The sequence below is a fragment of the Arachis ipaensis genome, chromosome B10 (assembly GCF_000816755.2).
Source record: "Arachis ipaensis cultivar K30076 chromosome B10, Araip1.1, whole genome shotgun sequence".
Lineage (NCBI taxonomy): Eukaryota > Viridiplantae > Streptophyta > Magnoliopsida > Fabales > Fabaceae > Arachis > Arachis ipaensis.
In genome coordinates, this window is record NC_029794.2 from 128,034,497 (window position 1) to 128,059,092 (window position 24,596).

The 24,596-nt window shown below is 42.1% G+C and overlaps 4 protein-coding genes across 15 annotated transcripts; 3 read left to right on the plus strand and 1 right to left on the minus strand.

The window, feature by feature from the left end:
• On the minus strand, positions 2,389 to 2,856 carry LOC107621409. Its single transcript, XM_016323430.1, has one exon. It carries the CDS (start codon positions 2,854 to 2,856, stop codon positions 2,389 to 2,391), a length of 468 nt encoding a protein of 155 aa, XP_016178916.1.
• LOC107621408 lies at positions 7,156 to 8,255 on the plus strand. Its single transcript, XM_016323429.1, has 2 exons — positions 7,156 to 7,633; positions 7,729 to 8,255. The coding sequence occupies exons 1-2, from the start codon at positions 7,156 to 7,158 to the stop codon at positions 8,253 to 8,255; spliced, it is 1,005 nt and encodes a 334-aa protein (XP_016178915.1).
• Positions 16,369 to 20,030, plus strand: LOC107623519. 11 transcript variants are annotated; one of them, XM_021114249.1, is made up of 4 exons: positions 16,369 to 16,608; positions 17,043 to 17,126; positions 17,816 to 17,887; positions 18,666 to 20,030. In XM_021114249.1, the coding sequence occupies exon 4, from the start codon at positions 18,753 to 18,755 to the stop codon at positions 19,551 to 19,553; it is 801 nt and encodes a 266-aa protein (XP_020969908.1). In that variant the 5' UTR covers positions 16,369 to 16,608; positions 17,043 to 17,126; positions 17,816 to 17,887; positions 18,666 to 18,752; the 3' UTR covers positions 19,554 to 20,030. The 11 variants fall into 11 exon arrangements, with proteins under 11 accessions (XP_020969908.1, XP_020969909.1, XP_016181318.1 ...); XM_021114246.1 differs by having other exon boundaries at positions 16,370 to 16,608; positions 17,816 to 17,915; XM_021114250.1 differs by lacking the exon at positions 17,816 to 17,887.
• On the plus strand, positions 20,376 to 23,484 carry LOC107623818. Of its 2 annotated transcripts, none has more exons than XM_021114245.1 (6): positions 20,376 to 20,973; positions 21,308 to 21,457; positions 21,624 to 21,882; positions 21,967 to 22,185; positions 22,272 to 22,414; positions 22,532 to 22,915. In XM_021114245.1, exons 1-6 carry the CDS (start codon positions 20,662 to 20,664, stop codon positions 22,556 to 22,558), a joined length of 1,110 nt encoding a protein of 369 aa, XP_020969904.1. In that variant the 5' UTR covers positions 20,376 to 20,661; the 3' UTR covers positions 22,559 to 22,915. The 2 variants fall into 2 exon arrangements, with proteins under 2 accessions (XP_020969904.1, XP_016181687.1); XM_016326201.2 differs by lacking the exon at positions 22,532 to 22,915 and adding an exon at positions 22,926 to 23,484 and having other exon boundaries at positions 20,390 to 20,973.

Sequence of the window (24,596 nt, forward strand, 5' to 3'; positions counted from 1 at the left end):
GATTAAGTGAAAGTGAGAAGGGAAGAGGTTAGCAACTTAGCATGGTTTTGGAGAAAGGAACCTTGTCCGGGGAATGCTGTTGCTGAGTTCAATCAAATTGGGATTGTTTTGAGCTTAAGCTTAAAAACACTTCTTAAATGTTAATAAAACATTATCGATAAAATAATTTAGTGTGGTCTCTAAAATTACATTCGATTTTTTTTTTTTTGAAAGGAAGAAGTTAACATAATAAATGAAGCATAACAACAAACATAAAATATCAACGATTAAAAAGAAAGCAACCAAAGCAATTACACTAGAAGATATCTTGTTGTCATTTTCGGTATTGCCATTAACAATAAAAGGGATCTACACCTAGCCACTCCCTGTAGTTCATAAAGGACCAATGGATAATATCCTCAACTCCTTTTTCTTTATTCTAGAAAATTCTTTCATTCCTTTTCAACCAAATATTTCAGATAATTGCACAGAAACACACTATCTATCTCTTTCGCTCCTCCTTTCGAGTTGGTAACTCAGTCCAAGTTTGAAAATATTCCTTTAGCGTCCCCAAACACGACCATTGCCTACCAACAAAAGACAACCATGCACACCAAACCTGCCAAGAAAATTCACAACCAATAAACAAGCGGTGACCATCTTCAACTCCTTTACTACATAACACACATACAACATCTTCCTGGTTCACCACCCCTAGCCGACTTAGCCTCTCTTTTGTATTGACCTTTCCAGTTAGAGCAAACCAGACGAACAGTTCAATTCTTGGTGGAACTAGGCCTTTCCAAACTGTCCTAGTAAAGCTGTAACTCGCTATGTCCTCCGGAATTATTTCTGCCTGCAGCACCTGCACAAAGGAGTTAGTAGAAAATAAACCTTGTTTATCAAATTTTTATACAACTCTATTCTCTCTGTCATAAGCAAGATTTATCACTCTCAAAGTATCATGCATCTGGTTCAGTAGATCCAACTCCCATTGGAATAGCTCTCGCCTCCATTGGAAGTTCCATCTCCACTCTAGCCCATCCCAAAACCCACAATCCCCTATCACGGATCCTATTTGGGTTGAAACCGAGAAGAGCCTAGGATATTGATCTTTCAGAGAGCCGCTACGCAGCCATACATCCTTCCAAAATCGCGTTCTTCTACCATCACCGATCTCAATAAACAACTCAGTAATCATTTTCTGTTTAACTTGTTGATCCTTAAACTGTAAATGGCAGATATCCTTCCACGGCCCCCCTCGGGAAGGTAATGCCTGGGATGACAGCATCACATTTGGGTTTAGGTTATTACAAGAGCAAACCACCTTCTTCTATAAGGGGCAATCCTCCTTTGAAAAACGCCACCACCACTTAAATAGGAGGGCTGTGTTCCGCACCATGGCATCCCCGACGCCTAACCCGCCAAACTTTTTGGGAGCCTGCACCACCTCCCACCTGACCATGGCCATGCCATTCCTTCCATCCTCCTTGCTCCAGAGAAACCTTTTCTATAAAGAAATCAACTTCTCTGCAACCGCCTTTGACATTTTATAGAAACTCAAGTAATAGACAGGAAGACTGTTCAATACAGATTTAATCAACACCAACTTACTGGCTTTATTGAGAACCTTGGCTTTCCACATGCTTAGTTTATCCTCCAATTTATCTATGATGGGCTTCCAAGTCTTTACCAACCTCGGATTAGCTCCTAGCGAAATTTCCAAGTACTTCACTGGAAAAGATGCTACCTTACAGCCCAGTACGTTACACATTTGTTGCACCCATTGATCCTCGCAGTTGATTGGAATCAGGCTAGATTTATCAAAGTTGATGCTTAGTCCCGACATCACTTCAAAGCAGCGAAGGATCCTCTTATAACTCCTGATGGTCTCTTCCTCTGGGGGCAAAACAGAACGGTATCATCCGCAAACTGAAGATGCGACAGCTCAATATGGTCTCTACCAACCAGTAGCAGTGATATGCGCCCATTTCTTACCGCCTCACTGAACATCCTATGTAGAACATCAGCGACAAGTACGAACAGAAATGGAGATAGTGGATCGCCTTGTCTCAGGCCCCTTTCCATCTTAAACGGCTTAAAAGGCGACCCGTTTATCAGTACTGACATAGAACACGTGCTTACACACTCCATAACCCAACTCCTCCATCTCCGTCCAAAGCCCATTTTTTGCAACACCATGTCTACAAAGCTCCACTTGACTCTATCATATGCTTTTTGGAAGTCTAGCTTTATTATAACAGCTTCATTCTTCCTCAACTTAATCCATTGAACAGTTTCGCATGCAATAGGAGCCCCGTCATGAATCTTCCGCCCCTTAACAAAAGCACTCTGAGTCTCCCCTACTAGCCGTGGCATTATTGCTCGCATCCTCCTAACCAGAATTTTTTATATGACTTTATACACACAGCCTACCATACTAATCGGCCTCAGGTCTTTGATTTCCTTAGCCCCAGTAAACTTAGGGGCCAGCGCCACCCAGGTAAGATTAGCATCTGCCGGTAACTTAGACGTTATGAAAAAATCCAACACCGTTGTCGTAAAATCAGAGCCAATTTCGTTCCAGCACCTCTTTATGAAGTTCATGTTGTACCCATCATTTCCTTGTGCCTTAGAAGATTCACAGTCCCATACTGCTTCTCTAACCTCCTCAGGAGTCGATTGCACCTCCAAAGCCAAAGCATCCTCTTCACCAATCATTTCCACCAGACCATCCCTGAACCCCACCAAAGGAGACTCTTCCTGATGATAAAATTTCTTATAAAAGTCCCTAATCTCAATCTTAATTCTAGTTTGATTCTTTATTAATCTTCCATTAACAAGTAACGCATCAATCCTATTGTTCTTCCTCCTCATAGAAGCTAAGCTGTGAAGTACCTCGTGTTCTTATCAATGTCCCTCGCATGTCTAGAGCGAGACATTCGCTTCCAATGTAGTTCTTAATTACATTCGAGTTTTAATGTATTCTTTAAAATTTTAATTATTTCAATTTAGTTCTTAAATTTTTTAAATTTTAATCACGTTAGTTCCTGCAATGATTTTCATCACAAAATTAATTAAAAAGTTTAAGAACTAAATTAAAACAATTAAAATTTTAAAAACTAAATTAAGGTTAGAATGTAATTTCAGAGACTAAATTAAATATTTTTTAACACTCTACCACACAGAGCTTTACGCTTAAGCCGTAAAACAGAGGTGGTGTGGTATTACGACCTCTAAATATAATATATACATATAATAGCAGAAAGAATATAATATACGATGAGCCTTAAAAAAATAGGTGAAACAAAATCGCAAAAATAAAAAAGCAACGCTCAAGAAACGGGATTACTTGCGTATTAAGAAACCTAAAGATCATAGGTATAAGTAAACAGAAAGTAAGATAAACAAAACCCTATTTCTCCATAAGCCTCTAAGAGGATCAAAAGAACAGGTTGTCCAGAGAGGAAACTAAGTACATATATACATAAATATACATCAAAAGGAAACCCAGTAACCACTTTGCTTCAGAAGTCCAGACGCCTAGCGAGGTGCCTCTCAACCTGCATTTGAAAAATAACAACATAGTATGGGATGGGAACCAGAGTATCTCAGTATGGTAAAGGTGCCACGCATATAAGATATAAGGTCTTGGGAATGCTAGAGGCAATCATAGAACGCCGACACTCAGATGTAAAGCTTAAGGAACTAAAAACAGAAGCCATAAATAGGTGGTCGTCTAAACATTCTCAACCTAACTAAACTTAACCTATATGCTGAACTTTCCCCACCTTTCCTCCGTAACTCCGTCTCCCATGATTTGCACAGACAAACAAGCAAAATAAGGCAAACGCAAGTAGTTCACAAGTAGTACAGATAACAATTATGACAAATAGCAGGCTATAGTCACATAGGCAATCCCACATAGTTCATAAACAAGCAAATCAAACAATATGCACATGATGCATACTTGTCCTATGGCTGATGAGTCTCATCTGTCGGTTATCAAGCCAACCCGACAAGTCCGGTTTGCTAAACCCTTGGACTGTCCCCTGTTGCGCATCCCCATGAGTCTATGATAGCTTTTTCTCTTTCATTCATAAATCATACATTCATTTTTACTCAATGAGGGTTACCATTCCCGGGAATTTATACGTGTCTAGTCATTCTTACGACGTAGGGTCAACAGAGTATCGAGTTTCAACCTGGAACACGTGGTGGCAAGTCACGGTTATGTATATCCAGGGAAACTCGTATCTCAGATAACATAAAAATTCATAAGCCATATGCTGTTCATAACCATCCATATTTGTTTCATAATCATTCGTCATAGCCATGGCATCTTATAGCTCTCATACATACACATTCTCCTCATATGATTTATCACTTTTAACCTTTACTTCATCCCCAAGTTATCTATATTTTCTAACTCCGTTTAATTACTAGACTCATTACTTATGATTTAAGATTGAAAGAACGAAAATAGAGGTTTAGAAGTTTGAAAATTAGGTTTAAAACTCAAAAACCCATATTTGCTAAAATAGAGGCCACGCGTACGCGTGGGCGTACGAAAAGACCAGCTCGCGTACGCATCCTCTCATCATGCGTACGCGTACATATGTACCTCATGTCACACGTACGCTTGGGCCTCGCTAACGCTTGGACGTGCATCCTGGCCCATTTCGCGTACGCATAGGTCTACTCGCATACGCGTATAAAAGGGGCAGTGATGATAGTCCGCGAATGAAGTGCATGCGTATGTGAAAATTCTAAGCCACGCGTACGCGTGGGCGTACGTTTCTCCAAAAAAATTTAATGAAGTTAAAAAGCTGCAGAATTCCATATTTCTGACCCAAACTTCTGACGCGCATAACTTATTTGTTTTAAATTATTTTTCATCCGTTCTTCGAATGGCATAAACTTCATAAACCCAATTTTCATTTAAGACAAGTGTAAAACCATTTGGGGGTCTAGAAGCCGGGTTATGGCTCGCCGAAGTTGGGCCAAAATCAATATTTCATAAAAACTTTTAAACCTCAATTTCATTAAGCCAATCTCAATCCCAGCATTACATATATAACATTCAGCTCCCAACCTACTAATCATAACACCATAACCACCACAAGTTACCAAATGCAACCATTTCTCAAGTTAACAACCATATGCATAATCTCTCAACAATATCAACAAGAATCATCAATATAGCACCACCATTTTTTTACCTATTCACATTACCTCTATTAACCCATCACCTAACAATATAATATCATCATAACCAACAATCATTTAGCAAATCATACTCAATCAATAATAACAATATCATCAATAATACTAATCATTTCATGTCATTCAAACATTTCAATCTACTCTATGGTTATCTAGCCTAAGTTTTCACAGAACATTATATATTAAATGCAAGAAATCTAAACCATACCTTAGCCGATTTCAACATATTAACCAAGGCAATCCACAAGGCAAAGAGGGCAAGGCTTTAATCACCAAAAATCAATTCTAACCCCCACCAAGTTCTCAAGTCAAGCTTCCAATGGTTCCAAGGACTCCACATCATTCATATATACATACCTAACATATACATAACACATATATACCCAAAATTTAAGTCTCAATACACTAAATCAAGAGATTGGATAGGGTTAGTGATACTTACTACATCCTAGGACCGAATAAACCAAACACAATAAGTTTCGTGAGCTAAAACAAACCTAAAATACCAAAATCAACAAAATCTCAATGTGAATTCTCACCAAATTTTGAAATTTAAGGAGTAGAGAAACTGAGATGAGTTTGTGGCTTACCTATGAAATTGTTCCAGTAGAATCGTAGAGCTCGACGCGGTGGTCGGGTGACCGTAAACGGTGCGACAATCGAAACTCAGATGGAGGAGATATGGTGGTTGGAAGTTGGAACAAGGGTTAGGGATTGGATAAGTTTCTTCTTCTTCCCCGGTATGTGTTTCAGTGTGCTCCTTGCTGAATTGGGGAGAAGATGAGCTTCGGCTCATTTAAGTGATGGGCCGATTGGGCCCACAGGTCCAGTTTGGGATCGGTTCAATCGATTCAGCTCGTTTAGCCCAATCTTGGGCCGAATTCTTTGAAATTAGTGTCAAAATTCTCGTTTTGATGAGCTCTATCCTAATTTAATACAATAGTCACATTTATAATTTCTTTTATCAAAATTTAATTTATTGGCTAATTATTTACTAATTTAACAGGGTTTATAATTATAATAAAGATATTTTCTTAAATTAGTATAATTATGCATTACTCATTAAATATGTTACGGCCCAGCCTAACTGAGCATGGTTACCGCCCGACCCGCAACTGACCGGCCTACACAACCGGGTCGGCGCTTGCAATCCGCCCAAACTCAGAACCCGAACACGCGTCCTGACTGACAGCTGCTTGACAGCTGGGGGAAGCGAAACTTCCTGGAAGGAGGCATCCCCTCGCGGGGCCCACCCACTGACAAGGTATATAAGAGGAGGGTCCTACCCCTCCCCAAGGTATGTCACCCTACTCCAAATTCTCGCATCACCTATACACTCTACTGACTTGGGCGTCGGAGTGTCATTGCAGGTGACACCCCCCTCAATTCATCAAGAGCTCGGCAGATCGGCAGCCAACGCAAACCATTCCCAGAGTCCAGACCGAGGTAGAGACCCATCTTCACATCCAACCTACAACCCGAACCGTCTGGTAACACGGCTTACCGAACATTGGCGCCGTCTGTGGGAACTCCAGCCAACATGGATTTTGTTTTAGTTTCTGGCATGGCCAACGGCTGGGCCGGGACCCACAGGGAGGGGATAGATCCCTGAGGCAGTGGGGTAGCCGCCGGAGCCCCCGTTCGTGAAGGCAGCAGATCTCCCCCGCGACACACAAAGGGACAACCCTTTGGAGGGACAGGCAGTGACAGCGCCAGGATAATACAAGAATTGTGCCACAGGGTACAGAACTTAGAGCAAAATATAACCAACCGTGAAAGTCGTCAGCCTACTCCTAGCCAGGAGCCTTTTCGATCCACTCAAAGGGGAGAACGGAGTCTCCGGAGGAGTCGCCCAGGCGCACCTCAAGCCCCCGGACAGAATCAAAAAGCCAGGAGAGCAAAGAAATGCCAAGGAGAAGACGAGACTTGCTGGTCTACAACAGATCACCAATGAGAGACACCAAAGAAGAAGACTGGGAAAGCGACAGAGGACGAAGAAGAAGAAGCCAACCACCGCAAGTGCACCACCGAAAAAGGACAAAGAGAGGCCGGCCTAACAGAGAACATGGCAGGGAAAGGCAACCGGTGGTCATGGGGGCAACCCCTTTCCACCACTCGATCCTTGGAGTACGACTACCAAAGCACTTTGACAAGCCGACAAATATGAGGTACGACGGTACCCAAGATCCCCAGGAACATCTAACGGCCTTCGAGGCCAGGATGAACCTGGAAGGGGTAGGCGACGAAGTGAGATGCCGGGCTTTCTCGGTAACCTTAGCTGGGCCGGCGATTCGTTGGTTTAATGCCCTCCCCCAGGGCTCCATAACCACATTTGCTGACATCAGTCGTTCTTTCTTGGCCCAGTTCACCACGCGCATCGCCAAAGCAAAACAACCGATTAACCTGCTAGGGGTGACGCAGCGAAACGGTGAGCTGACCAGAAAATAGCTGGACAGATTCAACGATGAGTGCCTTGAGATAGATGGCTTAACTGATTCGGTGGCCAGCTTATGCTTGACCAAGGTTTGCTAAATGAAGATTTCCGAAAACACCTCACCACCAAGCCCATATGGACAATGCAGGAAATTCAGAACGTAGCCAGGGAATACATTAATGATGAAGAGGTAAGTCAGGTCGTGGCAGCCAATAAACGGCAGCCAGCATACCCTAGTGTCCGCCCATCCGGTGGCAGTGAGAGGTCCAAGGAACACTCCAGAGACGGAGGAACAGCCAAGACTTTCAAACCCTTTTCCCGTGTTGGGAAGTTCACCAACTACACCCCCCTAGCGGCTCCAATCGTCGAGGTTTATCAGCAAATCACCGACAAGGGCATCTTGTCAAAGCCCCGACAACTCAGGGACAGGACGGGAGGAAACAAGAACCTCTATTGTGATTATCACAAGGGATATGGCCACAAGATCCAAGACTGCTTTGACCTGAAGGACGCCTTGGAGCAGGCCATCCGAAAAGGAAAGCTAGCCGAGTTCGCCCACCTAATAAGGAACCTAGGAGGAGGGACCGGTCAACCGAGGACAAAAGCTGCGCCATAAAGTAGAGACGGGAACCCGAGGAGGACGCGGAGCGTTCCCTCACCGTGGTGAATGTGGTGATTGGAAGGGATGTCCCTCTCAGGTCGAAGTCGGCTAGTAAGAAGGACGCCAAGGTTCTAGCTATGTCCTCTAGCCCCGCACTGACCTCTCGCAGGTTGCCCTTGATATCTTTCGGCCCCGAGGATCAATGGTTCGATGAGGTTGCGGAGAGTCCGCCGATGGTGATCACGGCTAGGGTGGGCCCCGGCCTAGTAAAGCGGATCTTGGTGGACACAGGAGCTGATTTCAATATCATGTTCGCAATGTATTTGACGCCTTGGGCTTATGAGACGCCGACCTCAGAGGTCACCAACACGGCGTGGTAGGCCTAGGTGATAACTTCATCAAGCCAAACGGCGTAATTTTCCTCCCGGTCTCCATAGGCGGAGGCAGGGGGAAGAGGTCGCTAATGGCGTAGTTCTAGGTCTTAAGAGACTCGACGGCCTACAACCTCATCATGGGGAGGAAGACCATCAAAGAATTTGGGACGGTGATCTCCACCAAGCTATTGCTAATAAAGTTTGTAGCTGATGATGGATCAGTTGGGACCATCAGGGGAGACCTAGAGACGGCAGTCGTAGGCGACAACGCCAGCCTCTCCCTGAGAAAGAAGTCTAAAGAAGCATCTGGTGTCTTTCTTGCTGACCTAGACGCCAGGGTTGATGACAAACCCAGGCCGGAACCAGAGAGAGATCTTGAAAAGTTCAGGGTCGGCGATTCAAATGAGAAGTTTACCTTTGTAAACAGGAATCTGCCCCATGACCTGAAAGAACCCCTCATAGAGATGATCAGAGCCAACAGCGACTTGTTTGCCTGGACGCCGGCCGACATACCGGGTATAGACCCCCAGTTCATGTCACACCAGCTGGCCGTGAGACCAGAGGCAAAGCCAGTGGCCCAAAGGAGGAGAAAAATGTCCCAAGAAAGGGCAGAAGAGGTGGTCAAACAGACGGTCAGCCTACTGGAAGCGGGCTTCATTCAGGAACTCGATTACTCGACTTGGCTTGCAAACGTGGTCCTGGTTAAAAAGCCTAGCGGGAAATGGAGAATGTGCGTGGATTACTCCGACCTTAACAAAGCATGTCCCAAAGATTCCTTCCCCCTACCGAACATCGATGCTCTTGTCGACGCGGCGGCGGTTTACCGATATCTGAGCTTCATGGATGCCTATTCTGGGTATAATCAGATACCGATGCACCCGCCAGATGAAGAGAAAACGGCATTCATAATGACGGGAGGGACATATTGCTACAAAGTCATGCCGTTCGGGCTGAAAAATGCGGGGGGCCACATACCAAAGGCTGATGAACAAGGTCTTCAGGGACCTCATCGGCAAGACGGTAGAGGTATACGTAGACGACATCTTGGTCAAGACCGCCAGGCCCGAGCCCTTTTAAGTGACCTGGAAAGCGTCTTCGCGTCTCTTCGACAGCACGGAATGAGGCTCAATCCGCTGAAGTGTGCCTTCGCCGTCGAAGTCGGTAAGTTCTTGGGGTTTATGATAACCCAACGAGGGGTGGAGGCCAACTCAGAAAAATGCGATGCAATCCTTCAGATGAAGAGCCCGGGAAGCGTGAAAGATGTCGAAAGGTTGGCGGACAGACTCACAGCACTATCCCGTTTCCTCGGCGCGTCGGCGGCAAAAGCTCTACCTTTCTTTAACCTAATGAAGAAGGGAATCGCATTCGAGTGGACCCGGGCATGTGAAGAAGCTTTCAAGAAATTCAAACAAATAGTCTCGGCACCACCCATCCTCGCAAGACCTAAGAAGGGAGAAATGCTATACTTGTACTTGGCAGTAACCGACGAGGCCTTGGCGGTGGTCTTGGTGCGAGAAGAGGGAAAGACTCAAAAACCAATATATTTTGTGAGTAAAGCACTACAAGGAGCAGAGCTAAGGTATAGCAAGCTGGAGAAAGTGGCGTATGCGCTCCTGACATCGTCGGGCAGGCTACGGCAGTACTTTCAAGGACACCAAGTAATCATCAGGACGGATCAGGCAATCCGGCAAGTACTCCAGAAACCCGACTTGGCGGGTAGAATGATGACTTGGACTGTCGAACTCTCCCAGTATGACTTACAGTATGAACCCAGGCACGCGATCAAGGCTCAAGCCATGGCTCATTTCCTGGTAGAAGTAACAGGGGACCCAAACGGGGCGCCGAGCACACGGTGGAAGCTCCACGTTAACGGAGCATCCAACCAAACGTTCGGAGGAGCAGGAATCATCCTGGAGAACCCAGCTGGAGTTATATACGAGCAGTCAGTCAAATTCGACTTCCTGGTGTCAAACAACCAAGCGGAATATGAGGATCTGGTGGGCGGCCTAGCCCTAGCAAGGGAAGTCAGAGCCACAAGACTGGAAGTGTGTAATGACTCGCAGGTCGTTGCTTCTCAGATCAATGGGACCTACCAAGCCAGAGACTCACTGTTACAGAAGTACCTGGAGAAAGTCAAAGAATTGAGCAAGCAGTTTGAGGAGGTCACGATCCAACACGTTCTAAGAGGAAGGAACACACGGACAGACCTCCTGTCCAAGCTAGCAAGCACAAAGCCAGAGATTGGCAACCGATCCCTCATTCAAGGTTTGATGAAAGAACAAGCAGTGGTGCTACAGCTAACCCAGTTAGAACCTTGTTGGATGGACCCGATCATCGAATTCCTGGAAAAGGCCAGGCTCCCCAGCGACGAGCAGGCGGCCAAAACAATAAGATGAGAGGCGTACAAGTATGCAATCATACAGGGCTAGTTGTTTAAAAAAGGACTTAGCCAACCACTGCTGAAATGCCTGCGCCCCGACCAAACGGAGTACGTCCTCCGGGAAGTCCATGAAGGATGCTGCAGTCACCACATTGGAGGGAAGGCCCTAGCTAGGAAGCTCATCAGAGCCGGATACTACTGACCCTCCCTGATGGCGGACTCTAAGGAGTTCGTGAGAAGGTGCAAGAGATGCCAGGAAAACTCCAACTTCCACAAAGCGCCAGCAACCGAACTTAGCTTTCTCACGACTTCCCGGCCTTTCTCACAATGGGGAATTGACCTATTAGGACCCTTCCCGGTCGGGCCAGGACAAGTCAAGTACCTGATAATGGCGATTGACTACTATACAAAGTAGATAGAGGCAGAGTCGTTGGCCAGCATATCCTCAGCGAATTGTCGAAAGTTCGTATGGAGACAGATAATAGCAAGATTCGGCATCCCAGAAGCCGTCATCTCAGACAACGGGACGCAGTTTGCTGATAAAAAATTTGGAGAGTTCCTTGCCGGTTTGGGGATAAAGCAAAAGTTTTCGTCAGTAGAGCACCCCCAGACCAATGGACAAGTGGAGGCTGCAAACAAGATCATCCTACAGGGCCTCAAGAGGCGACTCGACCAGAAGAAGGGAGCGTGGGCGGATGAGCTGGCCTCGGTCCTCTGGTCTTACCGCACAACCCAACAATCGGCCACCGGGAAAACGTCTTTCCGACTCACGTAAGGGGTAGAGGCAATAATACCTGTGGAAGTCGGGGAGCCGAGCCCACGGTTGCTTTTAGGGGGAGTCGAAGAGGCCGTGGAAAAGGACTTGGTGGATGAAGCAAGGGAGATGGCCCATCTATCAGAAATGGCGCTAAAGCAAAGAATGACCCTGCGCTACAATGCCAAGGTGCTCAAAAGAGACTTTGAGCGGGATGCCCTAGTCTTAAGGCGCAATGATGTTAGGGTCCCGACACCCGAGGAAGGAAAGTTGACGGCTAACTGGAAAGGCCCTTACAGGGTGAAAGAGGTGATTGGTAAGGGCGCCTACAAGTTAGAACGGTTAGACGGCAGGGAAATCCCGAGAACGTGGAACGCGAGTAACTTGAGAAGATTCTACTCATAGAATAGACTTGCCAATTTAGTAAGAATGCTTTATGACGAATTACTTGTCAATTTTTACTTGTCATATTTGCTATCATGTTACATTTAAATCAGTTACCATTGCTACTCGCCATCCCTTTATTATTATTATTTGCTTTTAACACTGCTTGTTATTAAGTAAGGCACCATAACGAATAAACGGTCTCGGGGCTGATCACCCCGAGAACCACAAAAGCGACAAACGCCACAACATACGGCTGCTAAAACGGTAAAGGCCATAACCCGGCTCCACGAATTACCAACTAAACGACGAAACGTTCATGAACAAATAAGCTAATGCCAACAAACGGTAAAGAAAATAAGGAAAAGTAAACGCCGACAAAACGGGAAATAAGCACTCGTCAAACCAACGACGAACAAATTCAAACAGTTTGACAAGATTGTAAGGAAAGACTACAAGTCACAAAAGTACATGAGTTACAAAAGTACATAAATCACTTCTTCGGTATATCAACAATTTTGCCATCCCGGATGGTCTTGAAAACGCCAACGGCGGAGGTGTCAAACTCGGGAGCCAGGAGCTTTACCTGTGCCTTTAGAGCTTCCTCGGTCATCAAGATAGCATTCTTCCCCTGCTTAACGGTGTCCTTATACTTCTTCTTGAACTCAGCAGCTTCATTCTGAGCAGTCTTGGCTGAAGAGAGAGCCTCATCGCGCTCCTTCTCTAAGGTGACCACCCGACCCTGAGCAACATTCAGCTGACTTTCTAAAGTAAGCTCTCGCTCGGTGAGACGCACCACGGAAGCGTCAACAGTCTTCACCTTTTCCTCAGCAGTCTCGGCTTCCTCCTTAGCGGCCTTAGCCTTCTCCTCGGCGGTAGCCAATTGCTTCCGAAGTAGTTTCACTTCATCCCTATACTTGGAGTTGGCCTTGACTGAAGACTCAAGCTTCGTTTTCAGAGTTCGCGCCCCCGCTAAGGCAGATTCCACCTTCCTCGCAATCGCAGCACCTCGAAGCAAGCAGCGATACATCCACCTCGCCTGCGAAGCAAGGTCCCCACCAAAGAAGAAGTCCTCCGTGCCGGGAAGCAGCTGGAAATCGATAAAGTTCCCGGCATCAAAGTTCTTCTCCATGACGGTAAGAACCCCCTCCGGGCTGGAAGACGGTCTCTTGTACCTTGACTCCTCAATTATTTCAAATTCGGGGCTGGCGTAAGTTTTCCTTTTCTTTGGATTGTCACCTTCCTCCTTAGCCCTGTCAGGTCGTGAGCCTGAGCCATCCCCCGCCTCCAGCCGAGGACCCAAGGAGGCATTGGCCTCCGGCCCCTCCGCCTGTGTCGACTGGGATTAGACCTCCGGCTCAACGACGTCGTCAGTAGGGGTCTCCTGATCAGGAGTAGCAGAATCATCGTCACTACCGGCCAAGAAGGTGTTGTACAAACTCTCCAGCCCAGTCACCTCGGTAGACATTGACACTGCAGCAAAACACAGAAAGAAACTATGAGTCAAATCAGGCAGATAAACCAAAACAACATGCAAGGAAAAACAAGTCGCTAGACAAGCAAGACAATTACTCACGAATATAATTCCTGGCCATGTCCTGGTCACCCATTAGAAGATGAGGGTTGACAAGGTTTTTTCCGAAAATGGCCAACAAGACATCGGCAACCCTTTGTATGTTACCTTGGTAAAAGCGTTGGCCCCTGCCTCAAAACTCCAGTACATCGGTATGCGACGTTCCCCCTCTAGAGTCAACCAAAAGGGGTGCCGACCTTCAGCTGGGCAGACCTTGAAGTACTTATCCTTAAAACCGTGGTAAGAATCTTCAAACACACCAAAAATTCGTCAGCTTTGGGCCGCCGAAAAAGACATATAGCCTTTCATAGCCTTCCCCTGTTTGGAGAGGTTTGTAAGAGTAAAAAGGAAAAAAAACACTTCTACGGATACCGGCAGCTCCAGGTACTCGCACACCATCTCGAAGCAGCGGATGAAAGCCCAGCTGTTCGGATGCAATTGGGACGCGCTACGTCACAACGGTTGAGTAGCGCCATCTGAAAAAGGGAGAAGGGAAGGCGAACTCCCAAGCGAGTGAACATGGCCTTATACAACTAGATCCAATCGGGGACCTGGAGAGAGTGCAGATTTAATTCATATATGCGCTCGTTAACGGCAGGGACGAAGGCTGCGTAGTTAGCTTCCTCGTCGGTTCCCCCGCAAAAGTAGTCGGCCCGTCGTAACTCGTCAAGTTCCTCCAGGGACATTTGGTTTGGGGTCTCCTTTATGTCTGACGTCACCCAGGCGTACCGGTCGTATGGAGCCGCCGTGTAATTAGGTTCCTCGTCTGTTCCTCTGCAAAGATAGCAGGCCTATTGTATGGGGCGGCCTCACGACCCTTATGCCACGACGCTGATCCATACCTACAGTGGGGCACCACTCAAAATCAGTCTATAAGGCCGAGAGGCTGGAAGTACTACCAGAAAGCTACGACACCACCAGAAAACTATAGATTGACTATCCATCAGTCATAATCCTCAAAATGAGAAGGCCGAAAAAACAAAATCCTAAAATGGTAACCCCCTACAGTACCTACCTAATGCTAAAACACAAGAAGATACGCAATCCACATCAATCAGTTCATACCAAACGCGCATGCAAAGCGAAAAATAAACACCAATACTAAGAAAAAGGACAGGAAGCTTACCAGAATAGGGATGATGATGAAAAGGGATTGAAGAACTGATAAGAATCTGGACGAAGCAGGAGTTTACGATGGGGGTTCTTACAATATAGAGGAAAGAGCAATGAAAATGTAGTGAAACTGAAACAAAACCAAATGGAAACTGTAAAGGAAACCAACCATGAGAAGTACGAAAGGCAGGGGTATAATGGTCTTTTCTCGCAGGATTTTGAACTGCCATTAAGAGCAATAAATGCTCGGCGCGGTAAACGAGGCGACAAAGGACGCACCCCACAACGAACAGGTCTGTACACGTGTAGGAGGCGTCTCCCCATCACGAGGGACTGGCAAGACGACGACTGGACAAAAGGAGAGAGGGAACGTGCCATGCACGGCGCTTACGTCTGCATCTGGCGCGTTGGGGGCACTGTTACGGCCCAACCCAGCTGAGCAGGGTTACCGCCCGACCCGCAACTGACCGGCCTACACGGCTGGGTCGGCGCTTGCATTCCGCCCGAACCCAGGACCCGAACACGCGTCCTGACTGACAGCTGGGGGAAGCGAAACTTCCTGGAAGGAGGCCTCCCCTCGCGGGGCCCACCCACTGACAAGGTATATAAGGGGAGGGTCCTACCCCTCCCCAAGGTACGTCACCCTACTCCAAATTCTCGCATCACCTATACACTCTACTGACTTGGGCGTCGAAGTGTCATTGCAGGTGACACCCCCTCAATTCATCAAGAGCTCGGCAGATCGGCAGCCAACGCAAACCATTCCCAGAGTTCAGATCGAGGCAGAGACCCATCTTCACATCCAACCTACAACCCGAACCGTCTGGTAACACGGCTTATCGAACAAAATACATTCATTTTGGAGAGAAAATGAGTTCATGAGGAATTGACACATCACTTACATTAGTTGGAAGAAAATCTAATTTTAGTATATTAAGGAGATAGATAAATAAATTTGAACTGTTGGTTATCGAAAAACTATCGGAATGAATTAAATTCAATTATTCATTAATTTCTTCTATTTAATTTTTTTGGCGTTATTTTGATATTGTTGTTCCCAAAATAAAATTAGTACAAAAATAATACGTTTAATGTATTTCTTTACTAAATGTCAATGACAAGAGGTTGTGGTGCAATAATTTATATAAAAATTGTAAATCGTGTCAATTTATAACGATTTATATGAAAACAAAATGAGACAAAAATATAACAATTGAAATAAAGAAATTTACGTAAATTTTTTTCTCAAATAATATTGTTTTAAGTAATATATCCTTTACATACTTATTTAATTAGAGTTATGCTGATAATTTTCAAAATAATGAGTTTGAACAATTTAATTCTTTTTATATTACTATATAATCTACATTATTAAATGAAATCTCGTACCATTATAAATACTATTAATAATTAATTAATTACTACAAATCACAAAACTTGCTAAATCCTAACACTTTTTTTATTATATTACACTTTCTTGCCATCTAAGCTTAATCAGATTCAGATGACATCAAAATTCAAATAGACTAGTGACACAGTCACAAATTAATGGTCCAACCGGCCATTGACAAAAAATAAATAAAATAAAATAAAAATAAAATCAAAGGGTTGAGAATTTGAGATGAATTAGAAGCAAACGGGGGCCTACGAACACGACGCGGTGTAATTGCGAGTAGGTTGAAATCGAATTGAATCAAATCACGTTTCTCACCTCCTTCCGCTTACTGCCACTCCTTTCTCTTCTGCTCTCTGCTCTGATTTCCTCTTTCTCTACTTTTGCGCCTGATACGGTATCTTCTTTTTCTTCAAATCCAATTTGATTTCTGTTTTTTTTTTTTTTAATTTATTTACCGTATCTTATTTTGATTACGCCTTTCTTTTTTGTTTGTTTGTTCTTTTACAATTTGCAATTCATTTTGTTAATTGATCAGTTAATGGACTAATTCAGTTTCCACGTTTAAATAAGTTCCTTTTTTTTGTGTACTTGTAGCTTATATGTTTTTCCATCACATCGTTGATAGTTGCACTACACGAATCTAATTTGTATAAGGGAGTTCATAAGAAATAGTTTGAAGAGGGGGCAAAATTACGTTTTCTGCTATGAAGTTATTGGTTAGTAGGTTGGACTTAACTGTTAGCTAATTGAGGAATCGATTGCTTTGATTGGATTAGTTTGGTTTGGTTTGGTCTCTTCATGCTTTGCATCTAGTATCTTCATTTCTAGGTGGTGGTATGTGTCTTCTGATGCTTAGGACTTAGGAGTGTGCCAGCTACTCAAATACTCCCTCCGCAACACCGCAAAAATCTGGTACATCCTTTGATCAAATAAAAAGGAACGGATGTATGTTTCTACTTGTTAATAATTGAGATGGAAAGGCAACAAATTAGAGTCTCTGATTCACCTATTTCCATGGTGCTTTCAGTGCTGTACGTTGCCAATAACAATTGAGAGCTGAGATTCTGGCATTGGCCTTCAATATCTATCAGGCTTTGCATTCAGATGTTCCTATACTTTCGATGATGTATTCAAACTTATATAAAAAAACTAATTGAACTAGCTGATATATGAAACGTTATTTCTCTCTTCCCTTCCCTTTCCACCAATACCCTCCATCCTTGGGTGTGGATCGCCAGTTAAGTGGTGATTGATTTCTGACGCTACTATGGCTACTAGTTATGTTCGACAGTTGAGTCCATTCAGATGTGAATGCTTGTCAAACATATTTATTCACATTTCTAGTTGTTAATTGGATTGAGCAGTTGAGCTATTTTTAGTTCTCTTCCATCAACTTGATGTTCTTTATTTGAACAAGCTCCATAATCATACTCCAGTTTTGAATAGTGAATAATCTGTGCGTAATTAGGCATTCTTGCTGTCTGGAAATTTTCTACCTTACTTGATGCTTTTCTGAGACAATTTGATTGAGTTCCTCTGTTCCTTGATGCTTTTTTGAGACAATTTGATTGAGTTCCTCTGTTCCCTTGGTTGTTATGTAGGTAGGATTAAGGAACGATTTTAAGCAGTCTTAATTAAATCCTGATTATGCTGAAAGCTCTCCTTCAATCATGGTGGAGTTATTTAAGCACAATGCTACAAGTATTGAATTCGTAGGCCATCATCTTGTTTGATTGTTATCTCTGTGATCCAACATAAAAATAACTGAACCATTCTATCTTGTATTTAGGGAAAAATAAATGCAGATTATAGTATTTAGCTCTTTTTTTAACGATAATGTTTAGAGAAGTTATTAATCAAATGAATGAGGGAGCCTACGATGGATAATGTTTAGAGAAGTTATTAATCAAATGAATGAGTGAGCCTATGATGAACTATGTATTAACCTATCACTCCAAAAGAGGTGGGGGGGGGGGTGGGTGTTGGTGTTTTGGCAACTGACAGAGTGGCACATATGGATGATACCAATTGTGGTGTACTAAATAAATGCATGTACTAGGATCTTTCACCATGGAAGAACATGGCCCCTTGCTTGAAAATGAATTAGAAAGGACTTTTGTTACATGTTTGTTTTGTTATTTATAGTAAAATCGGAGAGGAAGACATGTATTATGAGCATCTTTTATAGCTAATAGAATGTGTATCAGATGCATGAATTAGATTAATATTATTGGTGTATTGCATATGATCATTGCTTAGCAAGATGCGTATATAATATTTACTTCTAATGTATGTTTGGTTTTCTATTCCTCCAACATGATTTAGTTTTGAGGGAAGATGTTATTGTGGTTAATGTTCTTTCTTTTGTTTTTTTTTTTTCTCCCTGAAAATAACTTTTCTAGGTTTTACCCGGCTACACTTATGTGACTCTGTCCTGTTTGGCTTTTTCAGATTGGATGCCTAGAGTGGACCACTAATGATCCCATTGAAGTCCAAATGATCCGTTATGCTTGGTCATTTTACCTATTGTGATTGAGAATGTGGAACTTTGCTTCAAACTGTATTGCTGGAAGTGTGCGGCAGAAAAATGATTCCACAAAGCCAACTCATTCTGCATCGGAATGTTCTGATGATGAGAATTCGGTTGTTGGGAGAGAAGAAGGGCTGGAATGCCCAATATGCTGGGAATCTTTCAACATTGTTGAAAATGTGCCCTATGTATTGTGGTGTGGCCACACCCTTTGTAAAAATTGTATCCTGGGACTGCAATGGGCCGTTGTGAAGTTCCCAACGCTGCCAATTCAACTTCCTCTCTTTATCTCCTGCCCGTGGTGCAACCTTCTATCTTTCCGTCTGGTTTATCAAGGGAATATTAAATTCCCTCGCAAGAACTACTTTCTTCTTTGGATGGTTGAGAGCATGAATGGTGATAGAGGGAAATCACACTCAAATTGTGGTGGTGATAATCAACAACATTGGCCAATTAAAGACAATTTAACCATGGGAAGCTATGTAAGCCATGGAAATGCCCGGAGGAGCCAAGTTCACCACCCAGAGACATCTGGTTCTGGCCCTTATCATGGCAATACCGGCGATTATCTCAGGATGGAAAGGCTGCATGCTTCTCTTCGGAAGTCGCTGGTTTTTGTTGTCCAATTGACAGCTAAGTTCCCATTGGTCATTATATTTCTTTTGATCATCTTATATGCGATACCAGCTAGTGCTGCCATCTTGGCTCTGTATATACTTGTTACGATTCTCTTTGCTCTCCCGTCATTTCTCATCTTATACTTCTCATATCCTAGTTTGGATTGGCTTATCAGAGAAATTGTCACTTGAAACCGTGAAGCAGAAAGTGCCAATTTCGCAAGCATTATGACTAATGTTTGCTTCTCCCAGTGGCACCATTTATCTGATATCTTTTACTTTGTAATTAGCGAATTCCTTTTACAGGTTGCATCTTTTCTCTTTTCCATATAGAGCCTCAGTATAATTGAGTATTGATTTTAGCTCTGGTAGAGCTTGGTTCATTTGTAGGTGTGATAAAAATGTTTAGGCCCCATTTTGGTGGCTAATAGTGATTTATCAATACAACTTATACTTTGTACGGACAAATGGATAGTCCTTTCTATACTGTTAAAACTTTTATGTTTGTAAGTTGTAGTTATATCAGTTGTGTTGCTTATATCTGGAAGCATTATTTTGTTAATATTAAAATTAGTGATCTTCCTGCTCTTGGCTGTGCTGGATGGTCGATCTTAAAGTCAGAATCCCTTTACAATGAAAGAAAAGCTAAAGAGGGTGTTTATTTTTGCATCTTTTGTAGTTTTCACTTTTCACAGAAAAAGCAATTTATTGGTCTCATAAGTGAACACTCTCTAAGAGATTTATTGCATAATTATGAGAGATTTACATTTCATGTATGGCTGTAACATTTTGATAAATTTAAAAATACAGACAACTAATTGCATATTGTAATGTTAAACAAAATTACTAATTTTAAAATTATGAATATGGTTAAATTATTATATTAAATTTTTTACATGATAAATTTTTATTTTAATAACAAACTTTTTTTTTCACAAAAATTTCAATTATAGTTGCCAATGTGAATATTGTAGAGCCCTTTAATTTGGAGCAAATAAAACAGAAATTCTAAATAAATAAGCAAAAGAAAGAAAAAACCTACATTGTTCTAGAACAAATAATTCTATCAAAGGTCAAACACAATTCTAGTTAGTCACCAAAAAAAAAAAACACAATTCTAGTTCATTTTCCCCCCATAAGACTTGCATAGTTTAGTTCACCGTTTCCACAATTAAATCTGAGGCTCATAAACATCCACGTGGCAAAAGCAAAGCCAACAGCATCTCCAATTCGGAACACATCCAAACAAAACAAGAGCACCCACTGTTAACACATCAATCAAACCTTGGAAACCAAAAAAATGGTGGCAGCCACCATTGCTGTCTCTTCTCCCAAATCAACCATTTTGCAGAACCCCATTTACCTTGGAGACTCAAGTTCAAGTTTTTATAGAGGATCTTTGAAGGGTCTATTCTTGCATCATGTGAAACCAAGCCAACAACAACAACAAAGAAGAGAGTTAACCAATTTGGTTGTGGCTTCCACAGCCACCCCTACTAGTACTGTAACAAAAAGCAACAGTAATGGAAGTAGTGGCAGGTTTTACTTCAACTTCACTGGCTTCCCTTTCCCACTTGGTCCATTCCTCAACAGGCGCACTATTAGGACTGAGGTCTATCATCTTTGCTTTCTCTGAATTTCATTTGCTTTTGATCTTTTTCATGAATAAACTAAAAATCATCCTGTTTAATTTCTATGCAGTTATTGTGCAATTCTTTTAAGTTGCATTTGGATACGGTCTGAATGTGCAAACCACTATGGCTTCTACATTTTATTGGATTTTGAGTGCATGAACTTTGTTTCAATTTGGAGTCTCATGTAATTAATGCTCAATCATGTCGGTATATATTGCCGAGTGCATAAGAATCTTATTGGAGTCTCGCTAGAAGATGTGTTTTTGAAACACTTTATGATTATTTCTCCCTTTGTTTAAATCATGCTTGTAGGCTGTGAAAGGTTGTATATGGCTATTTGAACAAGAGCAGGCATTAGGCTTCAGCAGTGTTTCCACAAACATAAGAATGACGGTTATCAAACTCAAATCTGGTGGCTTATGGATCCATGCACCAATAGCTCCAACTGATGAATGTATTCAGGTTCATGTTCATTTCCAATTCTCTTTCTTTGATCCAACATATTGCTTGTGTGGAACTAGCTTGACTTCATTTGGTTCATGGGGTGGCCCAATTTTTTGAACCTTTTTGGAATTATGCTTTCTTAACATGTGAACCTTTTTGTGCGTATGTGTGTGTGCGCGCGCAGCTCATTAAGGAATTGGGAGCTCCAGTTGAATATATTGTCCTCCCTACTTTTGCATATGAACACAAAATATTTGTTGGTCCGTTTTCTCGGAAATTCCCCCGTGCTCAGGTATGGGTGGCGCCGAGGCAATGGAGTTGGCCGTTGAACTTGCCATTGGAATTCTTAGGCATTTTTCGTGCTAAAACATTGAAAGACGAGGATTCATCCGCTCCTTGGGCTGGTGAAATAGAGCAAAAAGTTCTAAGCTCACCAGAAGTTGGTAATGATCATCCGCTGTCGCATGTTTTCTAGACATTCTCTTTATAAATCCACAAGTTTTTTCATTTCCTCTCTTATCTATCAGGAATTGGTCCTTACGTCGAAGTAGCTTTCTATCACAAGCCTTCAAGAACACTATTGGTGACAGATGCTGTTATTTTCGTTCCGAGACAGCCACCGGAGTGTATAAACAAAGAATCACTGTTAGCATCTGCTAAAAATGGTTTGGCTGTAAAAATTCTCAGTAAGGGGAAAGAGGTACCGAACGAACCCGTAGTTGACAACAAGACGAACAGGCAAAAAGGTCGGCATCTTTTCCCTCCCACACTTGCAGAATGCATACTACTTTCATTTGAGGTTGAATTTAAATCCTATAGCTTTACTCTGCAGGATGGGAAAGAATGGTTCTACAAATCTTGTTTCTTGGTCCATCGAATCTTTTAGAACCTAATGCTAGCTTTGCACAGATGTCGCAGAAACTGATTGTTTCACCAATTGTGAAGACACTAGTCTTCAGCAAAGTTCCTGAAAAGGTAATTCTCTTTCTGAAGTATCATTTGTTTTATTTGAATATCCTAAATTCTTAATCTTGTTACCTGATATATAGCTACCAATTTATAAACTGCTCAACCTTGTGTTATTTTCTATAGGTGGTTATGATTATGATAGACACATAAATTGAATAGTCTTGATGTTTCAAAAGTATCTTTTACTGGGAAAAAGGTGACTACTCACATGAAGATGTCTTTATGTAAAGATGGTAGTTAAGATGTTGACACGTATTATATTGAGCAGTTTAGTCAAATATAACAAACTATCTATTGGTTTTCAACTATCGTTTTCACATAAAGACATCTTTGTGTGAGTATAAGTATTTGCAATGTAGGGAACCATAGGCAAAGTTCACTCCACCTCCTTTTTACACCCTTGCATTCAGACTCCGACACGTTTGTTGTTGTGACTTGTAAGACAAGTAAGCCTGAGAGATGTGTTTGTTGGTATTTTCGAGTTTTGGATTCAGAACTTGTGTTCACTGTTATCCAGGTTAGAGAGTGGGTTGATAGAATCTCGCGAGATTGGAGGTTCAAGAGAATTATCCCTGCTCATTTTGCAGCTCCAATAAATGCAAGCCGGTCCGATTTCCGGGCGGCGTTCGCATTCTTGGACGAGTTCTTGGTCGATACCAACCCCACTTGGCCATCACTTTCCCTTCTATTCTCTTCAGTCATGGGAAAAGCTGCCAGCTATTTCCCTCCGGACGACATGAGGACCTTATCGTCCCTCGATCAGTTCTTAGTTTCGGTTGGGGCTGTGAAGAAAACCGTTTCAGGCCGGAAACGGTGAAATACCATTGCTAATACTAATACTGGTTAACCTTAAATATATATAGTTTTTCTAAGTTGATTGTTAAGGAAGATGTTAATATTTGAATTTTTGGAATATATAGGAAGATATATTGTAAAATCAGAGATTTTTCTTGCATGAAAATCTTGAAGAGATAAATAGATTTACATGCATGATCATAGTAGGATTTGTTCATTTCATATCAGCATAAACCCAAATATACTAAACACCCAACAGGTTCCATGCATTCTACTTTTCAGTTTTGTGTTTAAAAACTGCACCTCTTCCAACCAATTTGTTTTGGTATAGTGGTTAAGTTCATTAGTCCGATTAAGTCTGTTTTGTGACCTATTGGCCAGCAACAAATTTTTAAAGTTTAATTACTCTGTCGGTATCTATAGTTCTACTAAATTTTTAATTAGGTCTCTATATTTTTTTTTCTTTTCGCTTGAGTCCCTATACCGTATCAGATTTTGTAATTAAGTTTCTGTCTTGACAAAAACGTTAGAATTAATGAAATATTTCATTAAACAAAACGAATATGACTAATATTTGACTGAATATTCTGTATAGTTTAACAGAATATTCTGTTAATTCGTTTTTGTTACAGTAGGGATTTAGTTACAAAATTTGATATAGTATAGGATCCAATTAAAAAGAAAAAAAAGTATAGAAATTTAATTAAAAATTTAATAAAATTATAGAAATTGACAGAATAATTAAACTAATTTTTAAATAGAGTTTAGACCCACAGGCATTTGTCCTTTGGAAAACCAAAAAAAAAAAAGACCGCACCTCTTGTAATTTGGGCTTCATTCTGGCCCAAGTTCGTTTGTATTCAACTCTGATAACAGATTTAAAAAAACAATCTATACCAAAAACAAATTTTAAAAAAAAAGCACACATAGAAAGGTTTGGCTTAGTCACTAATAACCAAACATGAATGTTTGTCTTCATAAAGTTAATTTCTCTCTGTGTAGAACATTGAATGTGGCATACATGTTGAGAATAATGATTAAACAATATAAATTTTGTTGAATTGAATTGAAGTAATGTGGCCTACTCTTCCGTTTAAGTTTTCTTTTTATTATTATTATTGTTACGCTTTTCCAATTGACAAATTGAATGGCCTGTTCAACAGATGATTATTAATATTATTTTTGTTTTTTGGAAGCAGAAATAGACGTGTTAATATGAATAATGGTGTTGTCCAATTGAAGTAGTCTTTCTATTTGGTTACAAAGAGAGAGAGCATTTTTAATAATAAAAATTGGAAAAGAGATGTAACTCCAAAATACAAGAAAAGGCCAATAATGGTCCTATGTCACTTCCACAACAGCTGTTCTTCCATGCTATTGCAGATTTCTCTTT